Below are 14,632 nucleotides of genomic sequence, written 5' to 3' on the forward strand. Positions count from 1 at the left end.
TGACAACCTGTAAAATAAAAACTCCTAAGGTTAGGGTAACATGGTACACATACCATTTGCAATAGTGAGGAAGGGTCTCCTGAAGTCATGTTTTCAGAAAACAGCAGAATCATTTTCTTGTTGGCCACTCCAATCAACTCTGCAGACTTGCTAGATTTAATTGCCTCTTCAAGAGCTATTCCAAGGAAAAAATAATAATCAGACAATCTACCTATATAAATCACATATTAAAACACTGGAGGCTTAATATTTAGAAACAGTCAGAAACATACTAGACAATTTCTTCATCTTTCCAAAGAGCTTTATAAAGAACTATTCACACTCATAGGATGACAGCTTGTCAGTGACAGGCAGTCTCCTTCAGTAAGTGTGTTGGTTCAATAAGCATGACGTCCTAAATTGTCACAATTTTTCTTTTACCAAATTAGTTACAATTAATGCTTTACCTTCTGGCCAGCCTTTCAGTAAAGGGTGTAAGGAGCAGAGATCAGATTCTGACAGACAAATGGCCATTTTCCAATCTGCAGATTTTGAATTTGCATTCGTCATTACCATAAAAGGTAATAATCGCATTACTGCTTCATCTAGTAGTTCTTTTTTCTCTTTCAAAATCTCCTCTTTGACTAAAATTTGTATTGCTCGCTCCAGAACCTTGTACCTAAAAGAGAACAAGTGATGTTGAAAACCTGTTGCTCAATCATACCCGCAAGATTTCTTTGATTTTTTTCTCCATTTTCCATGGCAATTTTCTGAATCCAAATAGCAGTGAGAATGCATAAGCAATTAATGGGAAACGGTATGCAAAGATTTGAACATTGCTCTTGCAACTCAGCATAGATATGACAAAAAGTATTTGAAGGAAAAACCGTTTTTAAAGTATTCTTTAGATTTACTTTTAAAAAATGTAATGTATACTGGTAGAATGCAGACTGAAAAAAGGCACAAACATACCACTTTCCATCCTTTGAAAGATCAGCTCTCTGGAAGATGTTCAAAAGACCTGATACTACTGCTTCTGGATTGACTTGTTCCCTGAAAATCTGAAAAGTAATCAAGAAAAAGAAATGCAAATACAGTAAAATACAAAATAATTTACCATGTCACAGCAGAAAATCCATGTGCTATATCAAGTGGTAACATGGATCAAACGTCACTAACTGCATTTCTATTGATGATCAGGTCATAAAAATTTTATCAGAGTAAACAGTAGCTATAAGGCTGCCCAGTAAACCCTCTTGATACACTAAAGTATTGAGAATTTATCGAATGCAGAAATGTTTGGTAAACAATAAGCAAAACACTTCATAATTAAATAAGAACTGCTTTTACTTTACATAGTATGACAAAAATATAAGACACATTAACAAAAGACACTAAAGTTTAAAGAAGCACTCACGTGCTTCTATTCCTATTTTTTAGTGATTGAGGATGAATGAACACACAAGACCAATTACACTACTGCTAATAATATTCTCCACTACTACTAGCAGGAGCAATAAAGTAAGACTGTTACTCTAGCTGGAAACAATCAGTACTATGCATTCCAGAGCCCTGTGCCATAAACCTGAGCTGGGCTTTAGCACTTTGCCACTATCAACTGATCAAATGACTCTCATATGGAAAAAATCAACTGAGCACTTCTCACTAACATAATGACTTGTCACTGCATCGTTTTCCATCCAATAGGCAGATGATATGACTTGCATTTTTATAGAAAAATGTACAGAATAAGCAGGAAGGACACTTCAAATAATAATCAAAAACCGAAATATGCTTTAGGTGCTACATTAACCAAAATAAATAAATTCAGGTTAACTGCAAAGACTTTGGGAAAGATCAGGAAGCAGAAATTTGGGAGGGAATTGTGAGGAGGTAAACAACAGAAGCCTCCTAAATTTTGTGATGACAAAAGCTGTATGCTAAGGACATGAGAAGAACAAAGGCAATTACAAAGAACATGTTCCAGACACACATATTCAAGACCAGTTAAGATCTCAGCTGACATATCAAAAGATGCACACTTACCTCCAAAGAACTGAGAGCAGACATTACAACATCTCTGTTGTCATCCTTGAGCCGACCAAAAATTGCTTCTTCTATGAAAGACTGATCAAAGCCTTCCTGAAAAAAGTAAAAAAGAGTCAACAGACAAAAATAATTTGTTGGTAGCACAATTTACAGGCTTTTAATGAAATATCTAAATCCTAGTACAAGAAAAGAGGTAATATCATCTAAATTAAACCGCAAATAACAGGAAGACTAACTTTGAACAAGGAGAGAAAGAAAAACAGAAGTATCTGTTAACTTAGATTTTATCTTATACTACAAGCAGCTTAATAAACAAGAACTACATCCAGACTCCAGGAAACGGGGAAATGGTGACAGAAGCCTACTGAAAACACCAGGAAAAACAGTGAGGATGACAAACGAATAGTTTAACATATCACTCGTCTTCAACTGGTATGTCTGACAAACAGCTTTTTGAAGATATATGTTAAGTCAGTTCTGCAAGTGGGAGATTCAGGACACAAACCTTTGATGTTTCAATAACATCTTTCAAATGCTGAAGAGCCAGGACCCGCACAGCTGGCTGAGGATGATTCAAACTAAGCAGAAGGGAGGTATCGGAGTCTTCCAGAAACTGAAATACAGATTTCGGGGTGAATGACTGCATATTAAAAATACTTTAAGTATATAGAAAGACAACGGGATAAATTATTTCAGCAAATTTTTGGACCCCAAGAAAATCCATACAATTTAGACAAAAAAAGCATGAATTACAGAACAACAATGTTGTGTAACTGTTTCGAATTTGGTCATCTTCACTTTGACAGACAGTTTTTTTGAATACAGCTTGAAAAGTACAGTAAGCCACAGATACCATTTTTCCTAGAAAAGCACTACACTTATCTAAGGATTCTGAGAAAGCTCTAGTGACAGTGTCAGTGTGACAGAGCACAGATAGAAACTGTTAAAAAGGCATCTCTGCCAGTTCAACTGTGTGCAGTTATCTCAGGAACCTTGAAGGCTAGAAGAGAGTCATATGCCTGTGTTCTGCATGCCTTGTTTTTCTTTTTCTTTCAATCCACTTGTTTTTCAGTCACAGAATCTGTGCCTTCGTTAAATCAATACAAAAATAAGTCAACCACTTATCTTTTCCTACGTGCTTTCAGTTGTTCAGTCATTGCAAACAACAGTCATAATACTAACCATCTCTTAATAATAAATTCCTTGGACAGGTCTGTTGCGCTAATTGTTATGCTACGTTAGGCTGAGTTTCAAATGCTCTTCCAAAATGGCACAGGAGGAAATCTGTAGTCACTCTATTCTTCAATGTTACTGACTGCAAACATTCAGAAAATCAATGCAACAAAAAGGACTGAGCCACCTTCTCTCAACTGCAATCAAGTTGTTTGCCACCCTTCCCAAAACAGACACCTTTGACACTGACAAAATCTTTAAGTAAGATGAGGCCTTGCTGGGCACCACCATGTTGTTGTTATCAACCAGTACAATGTATGTAGGGGTCATGTTCCCAAAGAAAAAAAAATATTGATAGCAACTAAGGCAGGTAGAAATATGTAAATTTTAACCATGAAAAAAAGCTCATGCTTACGACTGCTCATGACAAACATGAACTTTAGAGAACTGATAGCTTTTGGTTTTACCATAATTTTGATCAAGCCTCCCCCAAATCACATTTAAGTAAGGCGTGGGATTTTTTGGTGGAATTGGTAGAGGTTTCATTTAAAAAGAGGAAGAAAGAGCAGAACTTTGCCAAAACATCAGCTTTCTGACAGGATAACAAGACCTAAGATCACAAACTGAGCTTCTACCTACCTTGTATTTGCCACAGCTTAATGAGAGAGAAATAAATTGGTGAAAAAGATTTTGGCCAGCCTCATCTATGGAATCTTCCAGATGCTTCTCCAATACAGAATCTAAGGCTTTAGGATACCTGCCAACAGACAAAAGCCCCAATGTTTTCCACAGAGCATTACACAGAAACACCTATTTACTAGACAAATACAGGGAAATACAAGGAGGACGAATGCGCACGCGCTCATTGGAACCGGCTATTTTAAGTAACAAAGGCAATCAACCATTATGTGTTAACACGGATGAACAATATGCAGCCCACTAGGATAAATAATGAACAGAAAAGGTCATGCTCCACAGCAAACAGCTGTACAAAGCCAGCAGGTCTGTGTCCATGTATTACAATGACAACAAAATATACAAGAACAGATCAGCAGAATAAAACTCGGACAAGAATATTGTGCCTACTACACACAAGAAGCCAATATCATAGCTGACATCGCCACGCCACAGATTGTGGGTCTGTCATAAAAAAATGGAACTTACTTTCTCTCGAGAAGTCTGATAAGAGGAAGCACCTTTTGATTGAGTGCAGCCATTTTGGTGGGATTAGATTCAACCTCTGTACCACAGGAGATAAACTCTTCAAGAAATTTACTGAAATTACAAACAAAAGAGAAAGTCACCATTTTTTGGATGGTACAATTTTCATCAGTGTTATAAAGCACACTGCTGAACAGCTTAGGATTAATACGCATTACTTATTGCAAGTACAGATTTGCTCCTGGCTTCAAGTTTCACTCTGTCCCACAAATGCCAAAAACACAGCTCTTCTGGATTAGCCAATGTTTCAGTTTCAAAAATCCAGGTTTGGCATTAATTTATGAACTCCAAAACCCCTGCTCATATAATGCTAATGCCATTGCCAGGAACTAGTTGTTATTAAACCAGAAATTACTGTAGTACCGCAGAAGAAAAACAATCAAAGTTAACTCACGAAGCCAACAGGTGATCTAAATCCTTTTCCAGTGGTATACTCTGAAGAATAGCTTCAAGATGTCTGATGTAAATCTGATTCTCTGTCTCCTCAGATTCTTCCTGTTTCTCTAAGGACAACGTGTGATCATAAAAGATGAAGAACAGTTTGAGAATAACCCCCTCATACTGATTAAAGCTAACAGTTTGTACAGGCATCATCCTGTACCAACCACACAACTTGAAGACCACAATGTTCATTGATTACTAGCACTAACTCTCCACGTGCCAGCAGTGCTTTGTATCAACATCATTAAAATGCCAAAGGCTGTATTGCTACCAATAAATTTAAGTATGCTTTGGAACATTCCAGACCTCCTGCTACCATAACCTGTGCCAGCTACTCCCTACAGCATTCCCTGGCATTAATTGGCCCTTTTCAACAAAAGAGCTTTCCTAACCATGATTTGGCAGTTACGAGTCCACAGTGCAGACAGACTTACTAGTGCAGACACCAGCTACTACTGCGCGGCCAGTCAGCCTCACTGTCCTGGGCTGTTCCCAGGCAAGTTTAATTCACCAGGTAACCATGGATCTCAAACTACATATGGACTACGTATGATCTACCTAAAAATTATTTTGCAGTACTAAAATGCATCTCGGATATATTGTCAGTCAGGAATTTCATACGTCAAAATTAAGTCACTGCTGAAATACTGCAAATCAATATCTAAATCAAAGCAATATAGATATAACAATGCCTAAAATAGTCTCCTCTGTAGGACCTGGAAAAACAATCAGCAACACATACACAAAAGCACAATCAGGTCTTCACATGTATTGGCACAGTTGTAAAGGCAGAAGCAACTAAAATTACAGAGCTACAATGTTAACCACAGCCATGTGTCCATAAGACTCAACAAAATTGTAAAAATGTATGCTAACTTACCCGTATCACTCTTCAGGACAGTACAAACAAGATGAGGCAAGAGGTAACGCAGAAGAGGAGAGATATCGTAGCCTGATGAAAGGTCTTGCAAAAGTGTTACCAGTTCTGGGGTTTTGCATAGATAATTAAATGGCCTGCACAATCAAACAGGGAAATTAAAAAAGCAAGTATGCACACTCATCTGGGTTACCAACCCTTTCAAACCATGCAGGCTTCCTAAAGATTCAATTTGCAGCATCAGGTAACAGCATCATTGTAAACAAATGCTGAAAAGATTTAAAGGGTTCCACTTTCTTATTGCCAGAGGTTTATTGGCACATTGAACAGCCAAGAAACAAACACAATACTGTCAGTCATGTTGAGCACAGTGAACATACATATGTTTTTGTCAAGTTGGTAGTAGAAGTAAAAACAGTTGTATGGATTGCATGAAGAGCTATCCTGACATTGCAAAGAGCATATCTATCACCCAGCAGCAGCAAAAGGAAGGGAGGAGAAATTGTAGCTCAATGACAGGAGATCTTCTAAGAGAGGAGAAGCAATTTCCCTTCCTGTTAACAAGGAGTTTCTCTCATCTGGATGCTGCATAATGCATCAAGCATGCTTCTCCCTAGTTCCCACACCCTAGCTTTTAAGCTGTTTTCCTCTTCTATGCTGTGTTGAGGTATTTGGAAAATAATCACTGTACTTATCCCAGCAAAGATTTACTCTATTGAAATACTCACACTAACCCCTCTGCCAGCAAGCAACACCCTGTAGCATGCAGGAGTTCCATCACCATGTTCAACTGCACATCATCACTACTAGCAAACTGTACCAGGGCAGGGCAGACAGATCGATGAGAAGGAAGTACCACTTGTACTTCTGGAAGAACACCTGACTTGTGGGACCAAAGAAGTGGTGGTATAGAAGCACTTACACTGCAAGTGTTAAACTACATGAACTCAAAGCCCTTCCACTGCAGGGACAGAACTTCTTTCCTTCCACCTCTTCAAATAACCTCAAATTTGCACTACCATTACTATGTTGACTTCTCTTCCAGGATTTCCACTTTCAAGAAAAGCTCTTACTGTAAGGGCTCAGTTTTGGATATTGACAGTAATCCTCTACCGAGGGAAGCAGCAGAACAGGGACCAAAAGATGACAGACTTGCACCACTGAGACTCCTTAGCTATAATGGGCATAAAAATTTTCAAAGTACACCAAAGAAACTTCTGAGCCCTTTGAAATGTCAACTACCAAAATTTCTGTTAGGAAAGTGTTTAATAGAAGGATAAAAAAAATAAAATTATAAAAGTGCAGTCTGAGCTCTTAAAAAGTGGTAAACTTCAATTCATGAAAACTTACTTTTTCCCAAGGTTGTCTCCTTTCTGCGTTTGTAGAAGTAGGTTCAAGCACGCCACCCCTTCCCTGACTAATGAGGGCACTTTAGATAATGTCTTGCTTATCTGTAACATCAAGGAATGCACCAATGAAGTCTCCACAGTCACTTTCACTGCCATCTGGGAGATTATCATGTACGTTGCAGCTCTGTAATCCTGTATAGAGGATTTCAAGCCCTATAAAAAGAGATAAAGGTGGATTTTTAACACACAGAAATGAAAAAAAAAGTGCATTAACATAAATACCATTTTCATTCTGACATCCATGGAATCACACTACCTTCTTCTCCATATGTTAACTTTTAAGGCAACTATAAATTCAACTTCCAAGAAGAAAAAGCTGTTGTGCAGAAGACACATTCATTAACTGTTGCTCTGTTGACAGAGCAACAATCCTGGAGGAAAGAGGATATTAAAGCAGGCTGTCCACCCTGACTTCATTTCCTCATTGTTCAGCATGATAAGTCTCTAAGGCAAACAGGTTCATTCAAACTGTGTATCCACTTCTCACAGTTCTATTCCACATGCTACACAGGAAACAGAGTTCTTACATCCCTCATTTGAGGTGTGAGAAAGTGTTACTAGTCGTGGACTTTCACCTGCCCCATGTTTCTAAGCACATTAAGAGTGACACGATACACGTCACATAGGATGTTCCTCTTAAATATTTTCTGCAGAAAGCATGTTGGCATGACACAGCACACTTCATCACACAGGAAGGAAAACAAAGCTTCATGTACCTTTTGGATGTAAGGCAGTAGCATAGAGACTATAGAGTTTGTTATCTTCTCTGCGGCTCCAAGGGCTGATACAATGGTGGAGGCATAAAACACAAGGAGAACTCTCAGTTGAGCTGAGTTGCCAGGATACTCTGAAAAGACCTGTACCACAGAAAAATTAGTTGTTCGGACATCAGGAGAAGCAGAAACACACATCTGGCTTCCCCCTACACCAGCAACACATCAAAACTCCAGCACGTGAACTCTACCAGCTCCCGCAGGCTCAAGTGAAGTCATCAACTCCTCCCAGCAGTAACCCTCACCAGAAGTTACTGCTCCCCCTTGCAGACAAAGCAGAAGGAAATAGGTGCTATTCCTCAGCTACTGTAGTTAACCACAATAAAGTAACCTAAATCACTTGTGATTTTGGTGTAATGCTCAAGACTGAGAACTGGACAGCCAAGAAGCTGACTGGTATCTGTTTAACAGCCCCTACCAAACCTGTGAACAAACCCTGTTACTGAGTGTGCTTTGTTTCATTTGATAGTGCATGCATTCTAGTTCTCCAAATAATTGGAACTGTTGTACATCTTACCCTTCTGAGACTATAAAACTAGCTCTTTATTTGACATTAACTGAAAAAACCCCAAATAAATCTGTTCAGCTTCTAACATTCTCAATTTGAAGTTCCCATTAATATTTGAGGACGTACATTTAGAACACCCATGACAAGCCCCAAAAGAGACACCCGATTTCAAATCAGTTACAAACTAACAGTGGAATGATTTTATAAATAAATTATGACAATGAAGTACTTTAAAGAAATATAGTATCTTTTAGTAATAAAGTATCGCCAAATTGTCTTGTAGTGGCTTGTTGGTTCTCAGTCACTTCATTGTAAGAATTTCTGACAGACTGTCATCTATACAAATAATAAGAAAATACATTTTCATATTATTTACTAATAAATTAATCCTTTTACAATTTGATATATAATTCAAAATATTAGTAAATAGCATAATACTATACAAATACAAAGACATGGAAAACCAAGTGACAACAAACAAGTAATTTTTTAAAATAAATGAACAACCTTCACAGATTTTGCCACCAGCCTGCAGATGAAATCCATGAAATTCAGGTCTTTGTAGCAGTGTGTAATGACAGTACCTCTTGCCAGCGGAACTCCAGGTTTCTTTACATGATGAAAAAAGTAAAATTAGAATACTCAAGGTTAAAGTGAAGTACCTGAAGTAAAAATCAGCGTAATCTCTAAATTAATTCCACCGATAAGTTAACACCATTTGAATTGAAATAAGTAATGGACATGCACACATCTCTTTGAAATTTTTTGCATCTACATTAAGACAGACAATTAAGAACATTACATATGATCTACATTCAAATAAACATATATTTCAGTAATTGACTTATCTTCCTAGCAGTAGCAAACACTTGCATTTTAAAAGCATACTTCAACCTTGCCAAAACAAAGAGTAATTACAATCAAAGCTTTTTATAATTAACTTTATATTTAAGGAAAAATAGCAGGGGCAACATGTGGGCATTCAGGATTCATCCCTGCAATTAAATCTTTCAGTACAGTCCTACAACTAACCACATGAACAGGTGGACTATATTCATAAACTTACTAGAGTCAAGATATTATTAATACAGTCCCTCATGTTTCTCCCAACTTGCATCTGTTAAATACTTTACCCTTATTGGATCCATCCAATGCCATTTGTGAGTTGGGCTTTTTATATCTAACAGTTGAATAACTCTCACAAAGAGTTTAGTCTCATGATATGGCAGAACACAACCAATCAAACTATCTTGATTGTAGAGATGGATGTGAAATCTAAGGAAAAAACATATATATACAGTTAAAAATTATCTGCAAGTCCAAAATAAAGACCCAGTCATGTTCTTCTCACAACACCTGGCTTACTTGCTTCTAAGCAAGAAGAGATGATTGTCAGACTGACTCAGATACATGGTCTGCCTACAGTCCAGAATCCCAAGGTGGCCACTAGCCTGTATGGGCTACAGGAAAGAAAGAGTGCTAGCAGTTTTCCTCCTCATTCTCAATAGTTTTAGGTCCCTAAGGGACTGAAGATTACTTTAGTTTCTTCTGCACAGATTTCAATATTAAGCCTGACATTACAACAATCTAATACGGATGTCAGTATAATATACACATTAAAAAAAAAGTGATTCAAGGGTTGTATCAACAAAATCTCTCACTCTTCCGTGGCATGAAATATTACACTTGACACATCTGGATCGGTTAATTTACATAAATAAATACATCAGTTCACAAAATACATGGTTTGTTTTTCCTTCACACCTTCCTACATAACCTAGAAATAAGAATACTTCGCTCATAAGGGCATGCCATTCATGGTTCACAGTTAATATTGAGAATTAGCTATTTTATAAAGCCCATTCTAAAAGTGTATTATATAAATGCCTCTCTAGGTCTTCTGTAAGACGGCTAGAACTGGGCAAATTTGGTGAAAGACAGGCAAGGAAATAATTGCTTTTATATAGACTAGCACGACAGATCAAAATTTTCACAGAAATTTATCAAAATATGAAAATCTAATTGGCAAAGAACATACGGCCTCATAAAGCCTAAGCCCAAATGGATATTTTTAAGATTTTAACATGTATTTTCAGAAAACTAAAGTAAAATTATTCATTTTTTTTTCTTATAGGGAAAAAATCTGGCATTTCTAGTAGGCTTTTCTATTGACATGTAGGACAGTGGATTACCTGTGAATCAGCCACTCAAGGCACTTCTGGGCTGGTTTAAGCATAAAATAAGGGGACAGGTGAATCAGGAACAATGAAATATTCTCATCCAGCTGCTGATTTACTGCTTTAGACTGAACACTGCGTTCCAGGCCTTTGGACGTGGAACTAAACAAACTGGACTGGAACACTTCAAAGGAAGGATCGATCGCCATCAGCTCTTCTAAGCCAGTGCATCCTGTGGAAAAAAACAGAAGAATGCTTTAAGCGCAACCGTTTTATCTCCCTGGTCCTATCCACCAACATTCTCACTGGCATATCCAGCTTCTTTTCTATACAGGCACATGTCATCCTCACCAAGCAAATAAAATCAAACAGTCAGCAGGTCTAAGACCAAAACTTTTGCCACACATAACACATTTCTTAACTGACAAAGAACAAGAACATTAATGAGTACCAGCAGAGCACTCTTACAGCAATGCAAGGCAGCAGCATCCTGGACTGTGTTAGTGAGAGTGCAGCCAACAGGCTGGGGGAGGGAAACTGCCCCCTCCACTTGTGAGATTGCATCTGGAGCACTGTACAATTTTGAGCTCATCAGTAAAATAAAAACATTGACATATGGGTGCAAGTCCAGCAGGGGAATACTGAGAAGATGGTCAGGGGACTGGACAATAACATGCAAGGAAAAAGAGGAACTGGGTTTGTTCAGCCTGGAGAAGAGACAGTCAAAAGGAAATCTTCCTGCTGCCTGCAAATACTTAATGAGATATAATATAGATTATCAAAAAGATGGAGCCAGGCCCTTCTCAGAGGTGCACAATGTAAGGATTGCAGGCAACAGATGCAAGCCAGAACACACAAAATCCCAAGTCAATGTATGGCTTGATTTTTTTTTTAAACACTAGGGTGTTCAAACATGGGATCAGAGGCCTAGTACTGGATCAGAGATCATGCAACCTGCATCCTCAAACTCAGCCAAATACAGGTCTGAGCAACCTGAGCTAACTACCCCTGTTCTCAGTTGGCCTAGTTCCAAATGAGCTCCAGAGGTCCCTTCCAGCAAAAATTATTCTATGATTTTATATGGATGAAGCAAGTAAAAGTACCTCATTGAACAAATCAAAATACAATGTGCCATGTACAGACTGGAAAACCATTGGAATGATTTCTTTTACACAAGCCTGTAAATATTAGTGGCTAAGCACAAAGCCAACCATTTCTTCTGAAATAAAGAAACCAGGTGGCTGGGTGAAATACGGAAAAAAATAAATTATTATTTGCAGGACTTTTATAGTAACTATTTAAGTAATTAAAAAATACTCAGTTGTATCACAGGCATATATATCTACAAACTTGTTACTTAAAATCAATATATGCTGTCAACATTTGTGGTTTTATAAACCAGCTTTCTTACTCAAGAACTATCACATACCTGGGTAAAGTTCTATACAAAAATGGAAAGAGATAAGCACAAGATATGAAGCATGCAAACACAGCAATGGTTTTTGCTACTTTAAATTATTTATGGCCGTAATGCTATCAAAGAGCAGGGTGTCAGCATGTTTTCAGGAAGCCACAGAGTTCAGGTTGGAACAGACCTTGGGAGATTTTGAGTCCAAGGCCCTGCTCAAAGCCGAGTTAGCCCTGAGATCAGACCAGCATGCTCAGGGCACAATCTGGTTGGGGTTTTTAAATGGATCGATAGCACAATCCTCCCCAGACAACCTGTTCAACTGCTTGACTGTCTCCATGGTGAAAAAGCTTTTCCTTACATCCAATCTCAACCTCTAGTTTTTCAACTTACGTCTATTGTTTCATGTCCTCCAGCCACTCATTCACTCTGGAGAGCCTGATCCATCCTGAAGCATCCTCACAGGTACAAACAGGCTGGTATTAGACCCCTCAAACCCTTTTCTCCTCCAGACTGAATGAGACCAAACATGTTCTTCCCACCAGTCTCCCCTTAGAGAGCAAATTCTCCTGCCCGTGACCACCCCCGGGTCTTTCCCATTACCTCACAAGAAATGTGCTCCTAAAGGGCCTTCTCTGTGATTTTCCCACAGACTGGAGTGATGCTGACTAGCCTATAGTTTCTTGAATTATCCTTTAGATCAGGGGTGTCAAACTCATTCTCATCAGGGGCCACATCAGCCTCACAGTTGCCTTCAAAGGGCCAAATGCAATTTTAGGACTGTATAAATGTAACTGCTCCTACAGTCTTAAAATTACCCCTGCTTTAAACCTTTTTTGTATGTGGGCTTGCCTTCCCCATTTATCATTTCCCAGCTGTTTCTGGATAGATACACGATGTGTAAAGCCACGGGCACCTCGACAGGCGGACTCACCGATGGCAAAGAACGTGTCCCTGTCGATAGCCGCGGCTTCCCGGCAGCTGAACAGCAGCGACGCCGCTTCGCTGCGCTGCAGGAGGCTGGGGTCGGTCTGGGGAAGCGCCAGCCGCTTCAGCTGCTCCGCCAGGGACGTCATGGCTTGGCGTGCCGAGGAAAGGACCCTCCGAAGAAACCTAACGGCAGAGAACCACGGCCAGCCGGCGGCTACAGCAGCTGCACGGACACACGGCGTCCTCCGCGACCCCCGCTGCAGGCCCGGCTGCCAGATGCCCCTCGGGGACGCGCACACGCGGGGATGCGCCGGGCCCGGACAAGCCGGGGGAGAAGAGGGGCCGCGGCAGCCGGTGACAGGCCCCCCGAACCCGGACCCCAACACCCACCTGGCCGCTCCGTGCCGGGCCCCACGTGGGCTGCGCGCGTCGCTAACCCGGAAGGAACGGCTCCAGCGGCACGGGAAGCTCCCGCCCCCGAGCGGCAGGGAGCCACCCCGCCGAGCGCGCGCCACCTGCGGGCGTGGCGGTGCTGGCTCGTGGCGGGATCCGCTGGGCACGAGCGGCCGTTGGAGTCGCCGTTATCGGCGGTTTGGTGCGTTCGGGCGGAGACCGGCCGGCCCGTGTTGGGGAAGCGGTCGGTCCAGGTAGCAGCTCGAGGTGCGAAGGCCCGCAGCGCCGGCGGGTGGAGGGAGAAGCCTCAGCAGGGTGTCTGTGGCAAAGGTGTGCTGCTGCCCAGCAACAGCCCCAGCTGTGGGCGGGGATCCACTAAACGAGGGCATCCTGTCTTAGTAGTAAGGGTGTGCACAACCAGAGTTGTTCCACCTCAGGATTTTCCATGTCTGGAGTGAGTGGTGCTAGGGGAAGTGCAGGACTTCCGTGAGCAAAGAGTCTTGAAAGCTACTGTTGTGTGTATGGGCTAGATCCCAGTTACAGAACTGTGTAGGTTGGAAGAGTCCTCTAAAAGCCACCTGATCTGTCCCCAGAGCAGGGCCAGCTTAGAGCAAGCTGCTCAGAGTTTTATCCAGTTGCATTTGGAGTACCTCTACGGATGGAAATTCTAGAGTTTCACTGAGCCACTTGGCCATGGTTTGGTCACCCTCAGATTAAAAAGAAATTCCTAATACGAAACACCATGATGTTTGCCAGCTGTTTGCATTCAGGGCTGCAGGATCTGCACCTGAAAGTTGGTGCACAAAGCCAAAAAGGGAACCTGGCTTGTGACAAACAGAGAAGCCTGGGGTGCTGGGGAAAGGACAAGCCATACATTGACTTGGGATTTTGTGTGTTCTGGCTTGCATCTGTTGCTTCCAATCCTTACATTGTACACCTCTGAGAAGGGCCTGGCTCCATCTTTTTAATAATCTATATTATCAGCAGAACAAACCTGATTTCAGTTCATGTAAGTGCATGGACAAAATGATGCCAAAGACAACAATTCCAGCACGAAGATCTGGAAAATGATTTCCTTATATTGTTGAGAATCTCTATACCTATGGCAGAAATAACAAATTTGCTCACATAGTAAAACAGTGTTACTTGGCATTCATTTAGCATGCTGTAGAAATATAAAAAGCTGATAAAAGTTTAAGGTCGCAAAGAATTTTTAAAATGCTTTGTTTTATCCATTAGGAATATCCACTGATTTCAACAAGAAACTTTGCTTGTATTCAGTTAAGCCTTTGTA

General features: G+C 40.3%; 1 protein-coding gene across 2 annotated transcripts in view; it reads right to left on the reverse strand.

Moving 5' to 3' along the window:
* The window catches only part of HEATR1 (HEAT repeat containing 1), a 37,785-nt gene extending 24,273 nt beyond the window's left edge, over positions 1-13,512 (reverse strand). For both annotated transcript variants that reach the window (XM_065057808.1, XM_065057807.1), the window contains exons 1-16: positions 13,336-13,512; positions 12,950-13,128; positions 10,623-10,839; positions 9,564-9,705; positions 8,938-9,039; positions 7,866-8,006; positions 7,091-7,302; positions 5,744-5,877; positions 4,817-4,925; positions 4,366-4,476; positions 3,841-3,958; positions 2,534-2,641; positions 2,026-2,121; positions 952-1,040; positions 447-658; positions 54-175 (exon numbers count right to left, since the gene is read on the reverse strand). In XM_065057808.1, coding sequence (XP_064913880.1) covers positions 54-175; positions 447-658; positions 952-1,040; positions 2,026-2,121; positions 2,534-2,641; positions 3,841-3,958; positions 4,366-4,476; positions 4,817-4,925; positions 5,744-5,877; positions 7,091-7,302; positions 7,866-8,006; positions 8,938-9,039; positions 9,564-9,705; positions 10,623-10,839; positions 12,950-13,091 — 2,055 coding nt within the window. In that variant the 5' untranslated portion in view covers positions 13,092-13,128; positions 13,336-13,512. The remainder of the gene's footprint in view (positions 1-53; positions 176-446; positions 659-951; positions 1,041-2,025; positions 2,122-2,533; positions 2,642-3,840; positions 3,959-4,365; positions 4,477-4,816; positions 4,926-5,743; positions 5,878-7,090; positions 7,303-7,865; positions 8,007-8,937; positions 9,040-9,563; positions 9,706-10,622; positions 10,840-12,949; positions 13,129-13,335) is intronic.
* Positions 13,513-14,632: the final 1,120 nt, after the last annotated feature.

This window comes from Columba livia, chromosome 3 (assembly GCF_036013475.1).
Source record: "Columba livia isolate bColLiv1 breed racing homer chromosome 3, bColLiv1.pat.W.v2, whole genome shotgun sequence".
Lineage (NCBI taxonomy): Eukaryota > Metazoa > Chordata > Aves > Columbiformes > Columbidae > Columba > Columba livia.